This window comes from Caretta caretta, chromosome 11 (genome assembly GCF_965140235.1).
Source record: "Caretta caretta isolate rCarCar2 chromosome 11, rCarCar1.hap1, whole genome shotgun sequence".
In the NCBI taxonomy this organism is placed as follows: Eukaryota; Metazoa; Chordata; order Testudines; family Cheloniidae; genus Caretta; species Caretta caretta.
In genome coordinates this window covers 58,782,652-58,801,736 of record NC_134216.1, presented here as the reverse complement: position 1 = coordinate 58,801,736, position 19,085 = coordinate 58,782,652, and the positions used below count along the sequence as shown (strand labels likewise).

General features: G+C 44.3%; 1 protein-coding gene across 1 annotated transcript; it reads right to left on the bottom strand.

The window, feature by feature from the left end:
* Positions 1-2,103: 2,103 nt before the first annotated feature.
* On the bottom strand, positions 2,104-12,000 carry C11H2orf69 (chromosome 11 C2orf69 homolog). The gene is made up of 2 exons (XM_048870520.2): positions 11,668-12,000; positions 2,104-6,177 (listed from the first exon to the last, which is right to left on the bottom strand). The coding sequence occupies exons 1-2, from the start codon at positions 11,968-11,970 to the stop codon at positions 5,356-5,358; spliced, it is 1,125 nt and encodes a 374-aa protein (XP_048726477.2). The 5' UTR covers positions 11,971-12,000; the 3' UTR covers positions 2,104-5,355.
* Between the last annotated feature and the right edge of the window lie 7,085 nt (positions 12,001-19,085).

Sequence of the window (19,085 nt, the reverse complement as noted above, 5' to 3'; positions counted from 1 at the left end):
CTTTACAATTCAGATATGATGGGAAAACATTTTATTATCAGCTGGAGAAGAATAAAAAAAGCAAAACCTCATACCAGGCAAATGAAAGGCACAACTATTTTCAAAAAATCCCAGCTCACCCACTCCACTCAGGACTTTGCTTCCTTGTATGAAGCTGGTGTGGAAAACGCCATCCTGGAAAGCTGGCACAGTGAGGAACCTCCTCTTGATCTCTGCTTACAGCTCTCACATCTAAGCTCTGATCTCGTTAATCCTCTATTTCAGTTCAATAAACTCACGGTACCTCCCCCAAGAGAACATGAAGGAAGGGAGAGAGTATTAGAGGAGGACATTTTTTCAAACGCATCTTTCATAAAGATGCTTCCTTTTCAACATTAAGAATGGCAATTATATTTGTACTGTGGTCTCTCTCCACTTGAGTTTTGTTTGGAATAGGTAAGGTACAAAATGAGCTAAATTCAGCAGTAAGCAAACTAAGCTAATCACAGATCACAAAAACCTGGGGTTCTTTGAAAAGATAAAAAGCAATCACATTTTTGGTTCCCAGTTGATGACATGTAAATGGATTTACTAATGCCATTATTTTGAACTTTTGGTGCATCAAACTTGCTACACAAGCAGGTCACTGGAGACATTATGCTGTTTGCAAGTAAAGATCAGAACTCTCTCCAAAGTTCTTTAGTATCAGCACCCAATCCAAATTCTCAGGTAATTGCCCCCCGACGTATCACCATTTGTTGAAGCTGACTCTTCTTTTGCCACAGTTCTATCATGTCTGGCCAAAAGGGAAGATTTTTCATTTTGCTTAAATCAATAACCTTTGGGGCTATACTGAGATATCATAAAAAATACGATATGAAAGGGAATATAACCACCCTCTTCTCAAAAAAAAAATTACTCAGGATTGCTAGAAAAATGGATGCAGAGGAACAAAACAGAAACACAAGGATAAACTTAAGCACCCAGGACAAGACGGCACCATTATATTCCCACCCCGTGTGTATTTTTCCTGAAAGCTGAATGCATCTCTTTAAAAGTACATACTGTGAGGTAAGCAGTCTTGTGGGTGTTTATGGAGGAAAGGTAAGAGAGAAGTAGCATGGCTAAGCTAAAATGAATTAAGATTTCATCTTGTAAGTAGCCCCCTCTGGGTCCTGGTAGCAGAACAGAGAGGCAGGATTAGACTGGGTATCTTGTCAGCCTAGTAGTGAGCTACAGCAGCAGTGAACTGTCAGCACTACTTCATGCTAGCAGTAAGAATGAGCGTACTTATGCAGCAGCTGCAGAGACTGCACAACCCCTCCATGCGATGAAGCCCAGTTTGCAGGGGTGGGACTCGGCCTATAGATCTGTGATTACACACTTCCATACTCCTCCTTCCCCCAATCCACAAAGCGTGTACAGCCGGAGAATTCCTTGGACAGACAATCTTCCATAAAGAAATTGAAAAAATTGGGACAGTTTAGAAGAGACAGAGGAGGGATATCACAACAGTATACAAAATGATAAATGGTAGAGAAAGTAGATCTGAAACTTTATCCACCCTCTGCCACAAAATCAGAAACAAGAGGCATTCAAAGACACTGAGCTAAAAAGACCGAGCTGAAGAATCCACTGTGAGTGGTAGGTGGACACTGGGAATGGCTGAACAAGGAAGGTGTGATGGAGAGCCCAGGGCAGAGCAGGGGTAGGGAGAAAAACCAAGACCCAGTTAGGGAACCCAAGGGGGCGGGGGGGAGGGGCCGGCACACGTGGGAACACTGCAAGGGGCCTGCAATGTACATTACAGTATTTAGAAACAGTATCTAAATGATCAAAATGCCTGTACTGCTGTACACTGGTTAAATTATCTGACCACTTCTCATAAGGTAGCTTTTCTCTTTAAACGGTTACCGTAGAACAAAGTAGTATAGTTCCACTGCTTAACCTGCCGTACCACAATTCCATCGTAATTTAAATTCCATTTCAGTACAAACCTACGCTGTTACATTTACACTTGTATAAAGCACTAATAGAATCCTTGACTGTTTTATGGTTTAGTCAGTCACTTTTAGAGTATTTTTTAAATAAAAGATGGAATAATTAAGTGGATACAAATACAAATAAGTGTTCAAATTTAATGTTTTAGCAGTATTTTTACACATATCCTTACATGTTGATGCTGTATCAGTAAAACAAAGGGGGATAAAAAAATTGCTACAGCGAAGGTTCCAGAGATTTAAAAGTATACACACTTCTACACTAAATAGGTAATGAGGAACCTTGACAGTTTTACAGAGCTAAGTCTTGTTCTAAAGGGCATTCTACTATATACAATGAGGAGAAATATTTTACTGTCCCTCACGACAAACAGCAGACCGTCTTATGCCTTTCTTAAGTAAGCCACTTTGACAACACTCGATATAAGCAGTACATAAACACAGATTTCCAGAAATCCACAATAAAGTATACCTCATGCCACTTAACTGCAGATTCCTTGTTTAATATAGTTAGTTTTTACATTCACAGAGGTGGTTCCCCCATAAAAATAATTATTTACTTTCCAGAATGTTTGCACATATTATTTTTAGCATGCACTGAAGTGAATGAGAGGCACAGTCCAATTGAACACTGCAACTGGCTAGAGAAAGTGAAAATACAACAGCCAAAATATTTCAAATGAAAAAAATAGGGACAAATAGTAAGTCTTAGAATGAGAACCACTCTTAAAGATGGAAACTATAATATGATCAAATGTACCGACTACTGTAAGCCACTTCTGTTGTACTGATGATTCCGATTTACTTAGGACAACCATCCAGACACCTTGAGAGCACTGCCAAACAGTATAAATAGCTCTTCTCACACGTTTGTAATATCCTCTTAAAAGTGAAACTTTCCACTTTGGCTAGCACTGAATATTGTTTTGAAATGTGCCTATTACAGATTAGACAGTTCTCTTTTCTTTGTGTACCAAGATTAATATCTGCACAACTTTGGAAAAGTTTCTTCACTACACACACACCAGACCAGTAAGGAGCATAAGATGTATTTTTCAGTCTAAGCATGGATGATTTACTTAAGACCTCTCAATTGGTAGATTTTTATTAAACAGTCTACAAAATGTGTGCTTTGTTGTCTTTAAAGCATATATTTCAAATAGAAAAACCCCGATTCCCACTTCTTGTGTAGTTAAGAGTGCTACCAGGGGTAATCCTCTATTTTGGAATGTGTATATAAAGAAGGGTTGTTAAAAATGTATTGAAAAGATAGTCAAGGGGTAGTGCTGGCTAAAGCTTCCAAAGAAACTTGAACAGCAGCAGAAGCTGGATATCACATCCTTGTGGAAAGTTTAATGATTATGAATTCATTTTATATACTATATGCTATAATTTTCTCCATTGTTTAAAGCACTTTAATCTATAATTACTGAATAGGCTAATTTTTTGTTCACTCATGAGCAAACATTTAAGCCTCAGATTTAACCTTAACAGGTAGTTTTACTCTGAAAAGTGGCTCTGTAAAACATGGTATTTAATGTGCAATGTTTTTCACTTGCTTCCATATCAATTGCGCTAAGTAAAAAAAGAGTTCTCTGGAGTCTAGCTAGGATTTTTCATTCTTGCACACCACCACCAGTAAGATATGTCCATGCCGAATTATGTTCGACATCCATATAACCTCAGAGCTACCCATGTGCAAGACCACTGGAGGTTGAGTGGAAATTAAACAATTGTGTGATGATGCATGAGGAAAAAAGAATCCTGCTCCTTCTTTCAGCATTGTAGAGCTAAAAGGAGGAAAAAGTAAAAACTGTCCCCTCAGCAAGCAGATATAACCCCCATTAAGAAACGAGTTGAGTATGGCGCAATTTGTACATTATCACTTTTCAAAGTAGACCCACACTAACTTTTGGTAGTTCCATATTCACAACCAAGGGTTATTGTAACTCAATCGTTTTTACACACTTCTAGACAAAAATATTTTTTCAAACAACCATTAGTTCATCAACAGCTGTGGCTATCTTTAGGGTTATGATTTTCCAAGCTTCCAAGATTCATTTATCGCCTGGATAAACATGAAAGAGACATGTAAGGCAACAGATTCAATCCCTCACCCATCTTGTAGTTTTGAAATACATTCAAATTTTATGCCTACACTAGCTGACAGCATCCTTTGTACTTGTCTAGTTTTGCACTTTGGTCAGAAAAAAGTTGCATAGAAAATTATGCTTCTGAAAATACAGCTATATAGCTTTTTTGTGTGTGCAGTATACTAACAATCATGGTTCTACAAACTGATCTTTCAAAATTCTTGTGAAATTAAGAACATGTTCTAGAATTTATCATATAACTTGCAATATATACCAGCATACAATATATTTCATGGCTTGATTTAGATGAACAGCCATTTGTTACAAATTTCAAAAAGGGCCCAACAGTTTCAGATGCAACTGGATTGACACACCTCACAGGTAACTGTTATGGTCAAAGCATACGAGTTGTAAAAGTTAGTCAAGCCTCAATATGACTAGGGAATGTTGAAACAATAGTAAACTAAACACTAGAAAGCATTCTTGGTCATTTTAAAAATTATACCTATATGTTTAATATTCTCTAGTCCCCAAATGAAAGGCTACTCGCTGGCAGATGGTTAACAATTAGTTAATGGAACTTCATAAGCACCTTGCCCTTTCTGTGGCTATTAGGAAGAATAGATTGGCACCATTATTCCAGAAGTAAATGTCATTTGTACTTTTGCTTCATTTAGGGAAAGTTACAGAACTAGCAGATTTAAACTATCCAAATAGTACAATTTGCATTGAAGTATATACCCAGGACTGTTCCAACTATCATTTTTTCCTTTATCCCAAAAAGCTAAAAGATTGCTTTCTTCTACTGGAAGAGGTCAAAATTAGATTTCCCAATTAAAGTGGCCTGACATTCAGAGGTACTGAGCACCTACAACTCCTACTGACAGTAATATATGACTTAGGAGCCTAACTTCAGGCAGCAGTAGGGTTGAAAATTTTGGCCACAGAAATCAGCTTCAGATTAAATACAAACATTTTACACAAAAATGTCCACCTGTTATGTTGAAAAATACATCTATATATGGACAGTTGTTACTTTTTTCCAAGAGTCATACGCTCCCTCTTGCTATAGGAATATCAGCACAGGCATACAGGCTCTCTTGCCAAGCCCCTTCTTACACTACATGAATTTATATATATACACACAGATTAACACGCTGTAATGGATTTAGTACTCTTCTGTAGAGACCGTCAGCGCAAAACAAAAGGTAAGTCAACACTACAAGACTTATGTCAAAAGTGCTTTTGCAAAGAATACAGTACACGGATGTGTATTCAAAGTCTCAAAATACTTCATGAACTCTGAAGTGGTTATCTAAGGAAGGGACTTCATCTGCAAAATGAAGCAGTTTATCTACTTGCACACCAAATTCTTCAAGAATCTGCACAAATTTCTTGTGCTCCTTCCCAATCCATGACCTCATTGTATCAAACACTTGGTAAGGTGTAACATGAGCATGAACTGCAATTCCTGTCTCTGCAAATTCTTTCAACACTTCAGGGTCAGTAACCCAAGTATTGCTTCCTCCAGAGTGACCACCATCCAGCCAGTAAAATGCTCTTATATTTTTTATAAAGGCATCTGTGTTCTTGTCATTTTTAGCTTCTTTTAACTCATAAAGCAGCTGGTTCAAAACCACACAACCTTTACTGAAGCCAATCAAGGTAAATGATGCGTCACCTATAACAGATGGTGTACCAAAATTCATAGCAGAATTATCAGAATGTTCCCAATTTCTCTCTCTCTCTGATGCTGGACAGCCATTTGTAGTAGGAACTGATTTTGCTATTGTTGCATCCTTGTTGAAACTATACATACTCTTTTGGGACAGCAAAATGTTCTGGGTGACACTGAATGCATTAACTAGCAATGCATGAAGGTGTGTGAAAGCTCTAAAGTCACTGCTGTGTTCTGGTGCTCCAAACAAATTGCTTGCCACAAAATTATCATAGCAGCTGAATTTGTGCAGATGCATACGGGAACATTTTACAACCCAAACATAACTATTAGGGAATCGGTGAGCGAGTATGGTAGCAATGTTTTCTAAACTCCAGCACTCCCATTGAAAGTTTTCTGGATGGCAGACCATAACGTCACGATAGTTCTGAAAGAAACAAGACAGACAATACATTACTATGGTGTAAGAGTGCAGTGTTTCTGGTGAGCAAAGGTTTAACTCTCGGTTTGTTTCAGACTCTCTAGCACAAGTACTTATGGAAAGGGCTATGTCTGGCTGCTAGAGCCGGATACATGATTGTCTTTCGAAAAGTATGTCTTTGAGACATTCAACACCCAGGACAGAGGTGAAAGTAAGCCGGTGCACTGTACCAGGACCGGCTTTCCGAGAGGGCAATTTAAAGCCCTGGGGTAGTGGCAGCGGGAATTTAAAGGACCCCGGAGCTCCAGCCACTGCTACTGCCCCGGGGTCCTTTAAATCCCCGCCTGAGCCCTGCTGCCCGGGGTAGGGGTGGGCAGGATCTGGCAGGGATTTAAAGAGCCACGGAGCTCCAGCCACCGCTACTGCCCCGGCCCTTTAAATCTCCGCCCGAGCCCTGCTGCTAAAGCCCTGGGATAGCCACAGTGGGGCTCCAGTGGGCATTTAAAGGGCCAGGGCAGTAGCAACAGCTGGAGCCCCGGGGCCCTTTAAATCCCCGATGGAGCCCGGCCACTGCTATCCCAGGGCTCGGGCAGCAGGGCTCAGGCGGGGATTTAAAGGGCTCGGGCAGCTGCTACCACAGCAGAGCCCCAGGCCCTTTAAAGCTCTGCCGGAGCCCAGAGCCCCGGGGTAGCGGTAGCAGCCGGGAGCCCCCAGAGCTCCTCAGTGATTTAAAGGGCCCAGGTCTCTGCTGCAGTAGCAGCAGCTGGAGCCCTGGGCCCTTTAAATCGCCCCCAAGCCCCGGGGCTCCCAGCCGCCTCTGCAGCTGGCAGCTCGGGGGTGATTTAAAGGGCCCCAGGCTCCCAGCTGCCACTACCGCAGCTGGAGCCCTGGCCCTTTAAATCAAGATTTAAAGGGCCCGGGGATTTAAGACCCTGCCTCTTCCGGTTGAGGCCATGCCCCCTGCTCAGGACTCCGGCCTACCGGTAAGTCCTCTAACTTACTTTCACCCCTGATCCAGGATCACAGGATGAGGTTAATCTCCAAATGGGAAGCATGTGTTTTTTTTCTGATAAGTAAAATATATAAACTTAAACAAGTCTTAAAGAAAAGATATTGCTCACTGCACACATTATAGCAAAATATTACCCAAATACAACATTCAGTCTTCAAGTGTTGATATTTATTGTGTTCTGGTGAATTCCCACTTCAAAAGGCTAAGATTCTGTAGACTACCGATTACATTAAATTATATTCAGCCTCACAAAAATACTAATTCACCATTATAGTTTGGCCTTAAAACTTAAAATGTAACATCACTTTAAGTATAAAAATGCACAGGAAACTAATCAAAGACATCATCAGTCTCATTTCATTTTCAGATGTTAATGCAGTCCACTTATATCCACCTTGCTAATACTGCAAACAAAAACAACTCCGAGAACTATGGGTGGTGTTCCACAGTCCTATTTCTATTAATGGAATAGAACTGATTAGCTTTTCATGAAGGATAATGCAAGAGAAATGACACACAAATCTTGATAAGCCAGATCTAGTTTACAGAGGACAAAGTCTATGCTTCTTTGCACAGTCACAAACCTTAAAAGGTTAAAAAGTAAGCTAAAATTGTGTTTGTGCAGTTTTTGCGCTCCATGCTGGTTATGAAGGAGGAAAAGGGTTTTTTTTCCGTAACAGAAAGTTACTCTTCTGCTTTCTTCACCATAGAAATATTGAAGTCAGAGTAGCAGCCGTGTTAATCTGTATCTGCAAAAAGAACAGGAGTACTTGTGGCACCTTAGAGACTAAGAAATTTATTTGAGCATAAGCTTTCGTGAGCTACAGCTGACTTCATCGGATGCATGCAAATAAATTTCTTAGTCTCTAAGGTGCCACAAGTACTCCTTTTCTTTTTGAAGTCAATAGGACTACTCAGAGACAACATTAAACACATGGGTAAGCCTTTGCGGGATCAGGGCCTCAATCTGAGTCTCAGTTCCCCACCTGTGCAATAAATAATATTTCACTACCTCAGAAATAGGTTGAGAGTATGAATTTGTTAGTGACTGTAAACCACTCAAATGCTCCCAACTGCCACAATAAGTAACTACAGAAGTTATTGTAACTGAACATCTCAATTATTGATGTTCGTGTCAAGAACTTTCAAGCCAAGAAACATTAATGACTGGATTTAGGTAAGTGTTTCATGAAAGAACAAGCCTACTTGCCCTGGTTCAAGCAGTTTATAAACTTCGCTTGTGTAGCTTGTTAGCTTCCAAATCTAAATAGCTAGACTTAACATTTTATAATGCATCAATGCATGGGGAGTAACTGTCAGAGTTAACTTCTTCTTAGCATATGTGCAACGTGCCTCAAGTGCCATGTGACCAGGGTGCATCACTGAATTTGGTCTGCTAATTGGATCTTTAGCTTGCCCAGGCACTGACAGGGAGCCCGACATGAATACTGATCTATGCCCTGCCCCCACCCCCTGTTAACTGAATGTTAGAGCTGAGAAACCAAGCACTCATGAGCCAGAAGATACAGGAGCTAATGCTGCTCAATAGTTTGAGATTGACCATGTCCTGTTTCTCATTAGATTTATTATATTACTGCTGATAATGTATGGGTAAATTGCTAACATTCTAGAGCAACCTTAACTTTTGACCACTTGATTTCGCACCAATATTGTTTTCCTAATTTTTAAAAAATAATTTCCATACACACATGCACACATCATCTTAGCAAAATCTATTTTCATCCTAATAAACCAATTCAATTGTACAATAAGTAGCTGTTTACTCTAAACAGAACTGTAGTGCACACACTACATTGAGATGAAACAAATCAGGCATTGACTTTCACCCTACTTAATTGTATCCAACAGTAACTCTCACTGTATCCAAATGTAAGTAGCTCCCAATAGATCCAAGCACACAATATATTTAGAAAAGGAGTACTTGTGGCACCTTAGAGACTAACCAATTTGAGCATGAGCTTTCGTGAGCTACAGCTCACTTCATCGGATGCATACTGTGGAAACTGCAGCAGACTTTATATACACACAGAGACCATGAAACCATACCTCCTCCCACCCCACTGTCCTGCTGGTAATAGCTTATCTAAAGTGATCATCAAGTTGGGCCATTTCCAGCACAAATCCAGGTTCTCTCACCCTCCACCCCCACCCCCCCCACCCCCACAAACTCACTCTCCTGCTGGTAATAGCCCATCCAAAGTGACAACTCTCTACACAATGTGCATGATAATCAAGGTGGGCCATTTCCTGCACAAATCCAGGTTCTCTCACCCCCTCACCCCCCTCCAAAAACCACACACACAAACTCAAAAACTTCAAATCCAGACTTCAGCGAGAAACTGCTGATTTGGAATTCATTTGCAAATTGGATACTATTAATTTAGGCTTAAATAGAGACTGGGAGTGGCTAAGTCATTATGCAAGGTAGCCTATTTCCCCTTGTTTTTTCCTACCCCCCCCCCCCCCCCGACGTTCTGGTTAAACTTGAATTTAAACTTGGAGAGTGGTCAGTTTGGATGAGCTATTGCCAGCAGAAGAGTGAGTTTGTGTGTGTCCCCGGGAAAGAAAAAGAAAAAAAAAAGGGGGGGGTGAGAAAACCTGGATTTGTGCTGGAAATGGCCCACCTTGATTATCATGTGTCCCCGGGAAAGAAAAAGAAAAAAAAAAGGGGGGGGTGAGAAAACCTGGATTTGTGCTGGAAATGGCCCACCTTGATTATCATGCACATTGTGTAGAGAGTTGTCACTTTGGATGGGCTATTACCAGCAGGAGAGTGAGTTTGTGTGTGTGGGGGGGGTGGGGGTGGAGGGTGAGAAAACCTGGATTTGTGCTGGAAATGGCCCAACTTGATGATCACTTTAGATAAGCTATTACCAGCAGGACAGTGGGGTGGGAGGAGGTATGGTTTCATGGTCTCTGTGTGTATATAAAGTCTGCTGCAGTTTCCACAGTATGCATCCGATGAAGTGAGCTGTAGCTCACGAAAGCTCATGCTCAAATTGGTTAGTCTCTAAGGTGCCACAAGTACTCCTTTTCTTTTTGCGAATACAGACTAACACGGCTGTTACTCTGAAACAATATATTTAAACACTGAGTTGTAATGCATACTATGTAAGATAAGCACACTGATATTCCACGCTAATGGACTGGACTGTATTTCTCTCTAGCAGCATTTTTATAATGCTAGCCACAAGAACGGCCATAGTGGGTCAGACCAAAGGTCCATCTAGCCCAGTATCCTGTATTCCTACAGTGGCCAATGTCAGGTGCCCCAGAGGGAATGAACAGAACAGGTAATCATCAAGTGATCCATCCCATCATCCCTTCCCAGCTTCTGGCAAAGAGAGGCTAGAGACACTATCCTGCCCAAACAGCAGCAAGGTTCCCAAGTGTCCCACTTGACAGCATGCCTTTAGCTTCCTGCATTGTATTAACACCTGCTGTGGGTATTAACTGTTTCTAATGGACACACTGACAGGAGCTAGGAGAGCAGCACGCTAAGCAAATCTGAAAATGCCCCAACATAACAAAACTCTGCCCTCCTTGCAATAGTTGGTTTAACTTGGCTTTTATTAGTACAGGGAGAACACACCTGGGGCAGCCCCGGGGCTCTGTGGGGGGAAGAACACACCTGGGGCAGCCCCGGGGCTCTGTGGGGGGAAGAACACACCTGGGGCAGCCCCGGGGCTCTGTGGGGGGAAGAACACACCTGGGGCAGCCCCGGGGCTCTGTGGGGGGAAGAACACACCTGGGGCAGCCCCGGGGCTCTGTGGGGGGAAGAACACACCTGGGGCAGCCCCGGGGCTCTGTGGGGGGAAGAACACACCTGGGGCAGCCCCGGGGCTCTGTGGGGGGAAGAACACACCTGGGGCAGCCCCGGGGCTCTGTGGGGGGAAGAACACACCTGGGGCAGCCCCGGGGCTCTGTGGGGGGAAGAACACACCTGGGGCAGCCCCGGGGCTCTGTGGGGGGAAGAACACACCTGGGGCAGCCCCGGGGCTCTGTGGGGGGAAGAACACACCTGGGGCAGCCCCGGGGCTCTGTGGGGGGAAGAACACACCTGGGGCAGCCCCGGGGCTCTGTGGGGGGAAGAACACACCTGGGGCAGCCCCGGGGCTCTGTGGGGGGAAGAACACACCTGGGGCAGCCCCGGGGCTCTGTGGGGGGAAGAACACACCTGGGGCAGCCCCGGGGCTCTGTGGGGGGAAGAACACACCTGGGGCAGCCCCGGGGCTCTGTGGGGGGAAGAACACACCTGGGGCAGCCCCGGGGCTCTGTGGGGGGAAGAACACACCTGGGGCAGCTGGTCTGCCCTCGCCGCCCTCCTCCTCCCGGGGGAGAGGGGCAGGAGGCGGCCCCACCTCCGCCTCCCGCCCCCATGAGTTTGCACTGGGGGAGGGAAGAGCCCGGGGCAGCGGTCCCCCCGGCCCACCTCCCCGCCCGCCCGCCCGCCGGGCAGGTACCTGCACGTCCCCCGGGAAATAGACGACATGATGCCGAGGCGGCTGCGGCTGCTCCGGCGGCGGCGGCAGCAGCAGCAACAGGTCGTTGGTCCGGCAGGGGTCGGCGCCCGGCACCCGCGGCAGCCGCAGCCAAGGGGGGCTGAGGCGGGCGGAGGAGGAGCCGCCGCCGCCCGCGGGCCCCGCCCCGCAGGTCGCCGGGGCTCGGCACTGGCTCATGGCCCTGGCCAGGCAGAGGAAGGCCGAGCCGACCAGGCCCCTCAGCACCGCGGTGGCGGCGGGCGAGCAGCGCCAGCGCCTGCTCATAGGAGCCCGCAGCACCAGGCCACACCTGCCGCCTGCCTACCGCGCATGCGCGAGCCGAGGGGCGGTGCCGCCGGAACGGAGCGGGAGAGGCCTAGCCGCAGAGATAGAGTTCGGGGCGTGGTCTGGGGGAGCTCTCCCCCTATTGGCGGTTTCTCTTCCCGCGTCTTCTTGGAAATGGAACAGGGGAAAGACCAACGCGAGAGAGGGATGACGGGGGCTAGCGATACGCATGCGCACAGGTCCTGCTCGTGTCCCAGACGTTTCGCAGCCTGGGTGACCAGATGTCCTGGTTTTATCGGGACAGTCCCGATTTTGGGTCTGTTTCTTATATAGGCTCCTATTGCCCCCCCAACCCTTCTCCCGTTTTTTCACATTTGCTGCCTGTTCACCCTATTAGCAACGGTTATAACGGCTCCCTGCTAAGGGATGAGGCCGCGCATGTGAAAGCGCAGGTAACTGCCCAGTGCTGACCCTGCAGCCAGGCCCAGGGCCGGCCCAGCCTGCCTGCCTGGGCCCGCTGCGGTGCTGCATTGGCAGAGCCTGGTTCCACATCGCAATGCAGAGCAATGGGGCTGGCTTTAAATGGCACTGTAAGGTGATTTTGGTCCATGGTCATATTCCGTTATGAATGTTGCTGCAATTAGAAATGGAGTTTGGAAATTCAGGATGGTGCATATGATAGGAAGGGTTTGAACTCCATCTTGGTACCCTTTCTTCATGGCATTTTCCCACCAAAACTCTGTTTCCCTCGCGGAACCTGAGGGACAGGGAACGGGCTGGAACCGTTTGGGGGCAGGGCCCGTCAGCGTGCGCCTCAGGAACGTGCACCACAGAGAGCGTACAAGGGACTGTCAGTGGTGACGCAGGCGCTGTCCACCATCGAGGCAGCCACGTCCAGGTTCTTTGCACAGCATCGGATCAAGACTCCGGCTACTAACATCTGTCAAGGACTCTGATACTTACCTGACTCCTGTAATCCACCAAACGATCCAGTGAAGGCTTTGCTATCAGCTCAGATCTGTTGATCTCCTGCTTTGGCAGTAGAGCGCCAGATCCTCCGATGTTCCAGAGATCCTGAGACGAACCATCAGTTGTCGGTGCCCTCCTTCTGCAGCTAGGAGAGAGACAGTAATTATTTTTCGGGAATTTATTAGTTTAACCAAGGGACAGTTTAAGGGTCTGGGCTTTATGCCCCTTGTTGGAATCTATTTGTGAGTATTTGTAGTGTTCCCCATAGTGAATCTTCCCCCAGTTGTATCTATCCCTTCATAAATCTTCTTTCTGTTTAAGGTTATATTTTTTCTATCCTTTATTTCAATGCAACATGGGTGGGAGGCACACAGATTTCTAATTCTCCCAGTTGATAGATGCTGGTAGGAGTCAAACCTGTTGTATATGTCACCTCCTTATTATTCCTTACAAAGATTTTGGGGTAACAACACCATAACCAGCCTCGCGGGGCTGCCTTTCAGGAGCACCACGTCTCGGTGCCTTGCCACAGGGCTGTGTTGAAGCAGGCTGGCATCACAGCCCAGTGCTGAGTTACATAGGATGATGTCACAGCAGCACCATGTTAACATAGGATGATGTCACAGTGCTGCATTCTGATGCAGTGTTGCAGTGCCATGTGAAATGAGCATGATGTCAAGATATCACGGCACTATGCAAAAATTGTTGCATGTCTCAATGTGATGTCATGGCCACATGCTGAAAAATGCATGTCATGCAGAGTGATAGTACTGAGTTCAAATAATACCTGTTGAGCTGCTATGTTACGATGTTAAACCCCTGTGTAAATCACGACTGCGTGGGAAGCCTGAAATTAGCCCCATTCTGAGATTTGGCCAACCACAAGGAGGCAGAAGTGGGGAATGTCTGCTTCTGCCTCCCCACTGATGGAAAAATCACGGTATTGGGTTAATTTGATTGTTGGAGGTTAGCTTCCTGTCTGGCTGGCTGATAGGAGAGGGGGCTGGTGCTGACAATGTGTGGCCATTAGGAGCCCTAGCCTAGCCTAAGACATTTTGAAATTTGTTAAATTAATAGGGGACAATGCAATGGGATGGCCAAACCCCACACTGGCCCAGAAGGGTTAAAGGACAATACTCAGCTCAGATAGCCCCAACATCCAAACCTGCAGAGCATGTGCAAATGGAGATAAAGCTTAAAAGGGAGCAACTCAGCTGAGATAAGGGAGGAAGATGGACCTATTTATCCTGAGGGCTCCTGAAGAAACGTGCTGAAGAAGCCTCCGTGTGAGGATGAAGTCGGCCGGCTGAGGCCAATTGGGGCTGAAGGTTCACTTGTCTTTTTCTATCTCATGTTGGGCTTGCAGATATAGGGGGAGATGGTAGGAAGTGATCCAGGGAGGTAGCCCTAGGGGTATGCTAGAGTGTATGCCACTACGCCACCTGGCCTTTTGAGGACTCTGTTGCAGACAAATGTTCCCCGCCAGGGCATGGAAGGCATAGAACATATTAGTGAGGCTTCTCTGTGTTTGGGGAGGGGGAGGGGTGACAGATAGCACAGAGGATCCTTTCAAGAGTTGGGCAAGTAGATCCACTGGCTAGATGCTCTCAGAAGGGGGACATCACTTATGGTGGGCTTACCATGGAGTGGCTGTTCTGGGGCCTGGACTGGTGGTAGATTCTGCCTCTTCCCGAGTGCACAATCCATGTACATTTGCACCATCCATATACATTTTGGAGCTTGTGTATACAAGGAGAAGGGATTTTTTATTTATTTATTTGTAATTTCGTTTCTTTGGCACAAACTGACTTACATCCATACATAAAAGTTCTTTTCTCAGTTTATCTGGTGTCTTTATCCTGTTTTCATTAAACCTGCTTTGGAAACAACAGAACTTTCAGAATTAGTTATACTGCTATAAGATTCTGGTGGATGCATCCTAATTTTGAATTAGCTGTGCTGCTTCAGGTAGACCTCGCTCCCACTATTATCCCACACTGCATTACCTCACATCTGGGTGAGCATGTTTGGTTATCCATGTGCACTCCACTGCTCTAGGGTCATCTTGACCACTTTCCTGTTTAAACCCTGGCACATACCTAAATACACTCCTTTGCAATTCCAGCTCCTAGGAAATTCATACACTGAATCCAATATACCAGCCATGACCCATGCGTTTATGTAGTCCCATTCTGATGTCCTGGACTTCCTTTCCAGAAGGCATGGAGAGGAGAGGGCATGTCCTGTCCCATCTTAACAGGAAGCACTGGAATGCAAAGATTTATGAATGGCATGTGCAGAAAATGCAGAAGGGGTACTCTGGGGCCTGGCCCAGTGCTGCGCCAAAGCCAAAGAGCTCTGAAGACAAAAACAAAACTGCTGAGAATGCTCACAGCACATGCACTTACTATGAGCAGCTGGACTGTATTTTTTCCAGGCAGGCCACCACGGAACCTCTCTATGTGCTGGACAGTTTGCCCCCAGAAAGTAACCTGTCTGCTGCAGGTCCTGGGGAAAAGGCCTTCCCTCAGACAGCCAAGATCTCTTCAGCCTATCCAAACCTGAGCCGCTGGTGCATTTTGCAAAGGCACCCTCTTTGGCTGCTCATATCATTTAGAAAGTCTCTTAACCTCTGCTTCTCACCCACGCGGGAGGTTTTCTCCCTCGCTCTCAGATGTTGTGCGAAACACAGCAAGCACCCATGACACCTATGACAAAGGTAGGTATTACTCAGAAACTTCCAGACTTGTCACGAGACACCTCTACCTTCCCTTCAGGCTTTCAAGGATGCTCCACTGTCATTTTGTAGGTACTCGGAGTATAGTTAAGCAGCTCCTTTCTAAGTGGCCAGTGAAAGGTTTCATAAACTAGGGAAGTAGAGGCTAAGCTGGGTCTCTCAGAATAACAGGAGCAATCAAAACACTATTAATGTCCACAGTAGTTTTGGGGGCCAAAGTTCAATTTTTTTCATTGCATAAAACAGAGGTGAGTTTCTAAAGATCCTGGCGTCATGGACCTTTCCAGATCAGCCCACCTGAATAGTGGTGAACTATTGAAGGTCACCAGGTGTTGTATCATCAACAGCAGGGAGTATTGCTCGATGATGAACTCTGACGCCTCCAGTGGGTGGGGACAAATAATAGGTATGTGGGTCCTAGTAAAGGTCCCTATGCAATTCAGGAACCCCAACAATGCAAATCCAAAACAACGTCCTGTACGTTGTTCAGCTTTACAATCTGGGGCAGCAGCAGCCTCTCAATAAAAGAGCACACCTTGATGAGAACAGCTTTGACAGTTGACTTACCAACACCAAACTGGCGGCTAGCTACTGAGCAGTTGCTACCGGGCGTGGTGAGATTCCACGTGCTGCTCCATGCTGAGGGGAACTTTCATATAGGTGTTTCACTACTGCAGCTCTAGGGTAAGCTGTGCACGGATCTCGAGGAAAGTAGCCTTCTGCATCCTGAATCTTTGCTTCCACTGCTGGCGTCATCAGAGTTCAGCCTCACTATTCTGTCCCACCAATTGGTGCGAGCTGGCCAAGCCCAGAAGTGGCACTCCATCAACTGAAGCTGCTCCAGGAAATTATCATGCAGAGCTAGCTGGAAAGTTTCCTCCTCCTCTAGCAGTATTCACATGGTGTCACGGCAATAATACTCATGGCTAACTGCCAAGCCATCCAGTTCATCCAAAGCCACCAGCCTCTGTGATTGCCAATACGTTTGAAGGACTCTGTCTCTTATTAGTGATGATCAAGATTGTGGTGCTTAGCAATGCTTCCTCCATGCTGCCTGATAGCAGTTTGAAAGTACCGCTGCTCTGCTTAAATCAGATGAATTATGGGGTACCAGGAAAGAAATCATGGGAGTTTCTGAGTTTGAGTACAAGTCCCAAATTTCTGTTAGGTTATGGTAGGTATCCCACAATGAGGTGTGAAGAAAAATCCCAGAAAGCATTGAGCCGAATAGTAGAACACTGAACCATTGGATATCTACCTAGAATACAGAGCAGTTATTTTGAAAAACTCATTCCATCCTGCATGGGTGCAATGATTTGCAAGGGAAGACGATTAAGCCAGCATAAACAAAGCAGCACGGATGCACTTTTTTGCAATAGTTATACCAGTTTAATTATAGTGGAAATACCTATACTGAAAAAAAATCTTTTCTTTGTAGACAAACCCTTATGTCTTAAAGCACTCTGAGGTCCTTGAATGGGAGGCAATATAGAAGTGCAAAGTATTGTTATTCCTTTAGCCCAAACATTTAGCCAAATTTGGGGCCTTTCATGGTTGTGTCCCTTTGGATGAGAAATTGGTGGTAAGAGTCAGGTATATTCTTGGTATAATCTTGTTTATTCACAAAAATGTACCCAAAGTCATTTTCCCCTGAATCCAGTAGAAACAAACAGCAGGCAGTTTCCGTGGACGAGATCATGACTGTATACAAAGTACTTTGAGTTTATGTCATACTGCTTGCTAGGTATCTTCTTGCAGCAAGACACAACAAATATATCTAGGTCCAGAAAATCTAAGCTGATTATCAATATTATGCATATGTTATATTAATCAAAATCTGCAGCATAACAACTTGGTAACAATTTGAACACTAAAGTAATCGTGTTCTGTAATTATGAATTCTGGACTACAGATTCTAAGTCAATCTTCTTACAGATATTTTGTTTGCTTGGTGGCTTTACAGAAAAGGGTTGAACTAGACAGATAGTCTAGAAGGATGAGAATTGCAATCGTGGTGAGAACAGAGGGATAATAACATATGACTTTAATGTTATTTCATTTCTATCTCTACTGTAGCTCCTACAACTGTGTACTTATATTAACTACATTATTCTTTTCTAACGAGAGTGGATTTAGCATTTAGTTTTTCTGTTGCTGTGTAAGTGAAATATAAAATACTGTACACAGATAATAATAAATCCAGACCTGTAAACTATGGTACATATTTAATTATCTCTTCGGGAGTAAGCGGTGGGAGAATGGGTTATCTAGTGCAGAGGGCTAGGACTCTGTAGCCTAGGTTCATTTTTTGTCTCTGCCACAGCATTCCTGTATGATTTTAGTAACTTCATTTATCCTGTGCCTCAGTTTCTCATCTGTAAAATGGAATAATAATTCGCCTATATCACAGAAATATTGTGTGGATAAAATGCTATGTTGATGAGATCCATATAAGTAAGTAGATAAAGGCTAGGTGCATGAAGGCTGCCTTCTGTTAAGTCAAAGGAGCCTAGAAATAGGTATCAGAGTAGCAGCCTTGTTAGTCTGTATCCGCAAAAAGAAAAGGAGGACTTGTGGCACCTTAGAGACTAACAAATTTATTTGAGCATAAGCTTTCATGAGCTACAACTCACTTAATTGGTAGTTTCTGTAGATTGAATGTTTATTGGTGTGTCTGTCATCCTTTGATCAAGCTTTATCAGAGTTAAAGATATATTACAACTCTGTTTCAGTTTATATTTGGAGTTCTATTTGCATAAATTATTATTTTGCTTATTTATTATTCTGTATAATCTTCTGGTACTGAATTTTTGCATTGCATAGTTTTTCCCGTTGTGGATCACTTACATAACTTTAGAATCACCTTAGGTCAAAGTAACCATTAGAGAAGCCATTGATTGCTTACTGATTTATGACACTGTCTGCCAAGAGTGAAACAATACTACCTGCCATTCACACTTTTGTATATGAAGAATAAGTCTATGTGGTCTCTAAAATGTGTGTATTTTTATTACTAAGAGGTCCATTATCAAATGATAAACTATTTGATTTGTCTATAATGTATATATTTTCCATACTGTATCTACTGGAACACTGGTGAATTTCTAAGGTGTCATTAGGAATTGTTATATCAACTCTTTTCCCTCATTTTGCAAGAACTAGATCCAGGCGCTGCAGTGCCTAAGGTTTTGCATGAAACAGTATGTCTGACTAGAAGAGGAAAGTTAAAGGAAAGAGAGAATTAGCTTTTAGGATTCTTCCAATACAGTGGAAATGGATAATAATCTTAAGGCCCTGGCTTTTCATTGAATCACAACATCATGAAATGCTTATCTATCAACACTCATTCAAAGAAATAAAGACACAGGAGGATTACAATATTGTCCTTACTCTGGGGCCATTACACATA

Excerpts from the sequence above, each read along its gene's own strand:
- C11H2orf69 (XM_048870520.2), bottom strand. The coding sequence starts at position 11,970 with ATGAGCAGGCGCTGGCGCTGCTCGCCCGCCGCCACCGCGGTGCTGAGG. Across the intron at positions 6,178-11,667 it reads ATTTCCCGGGGGACGTGCAG|AACTATCGTGACGTTATGGT; the intron begins GTACCTGCCCGG and ends TGTTTCTTTCAG.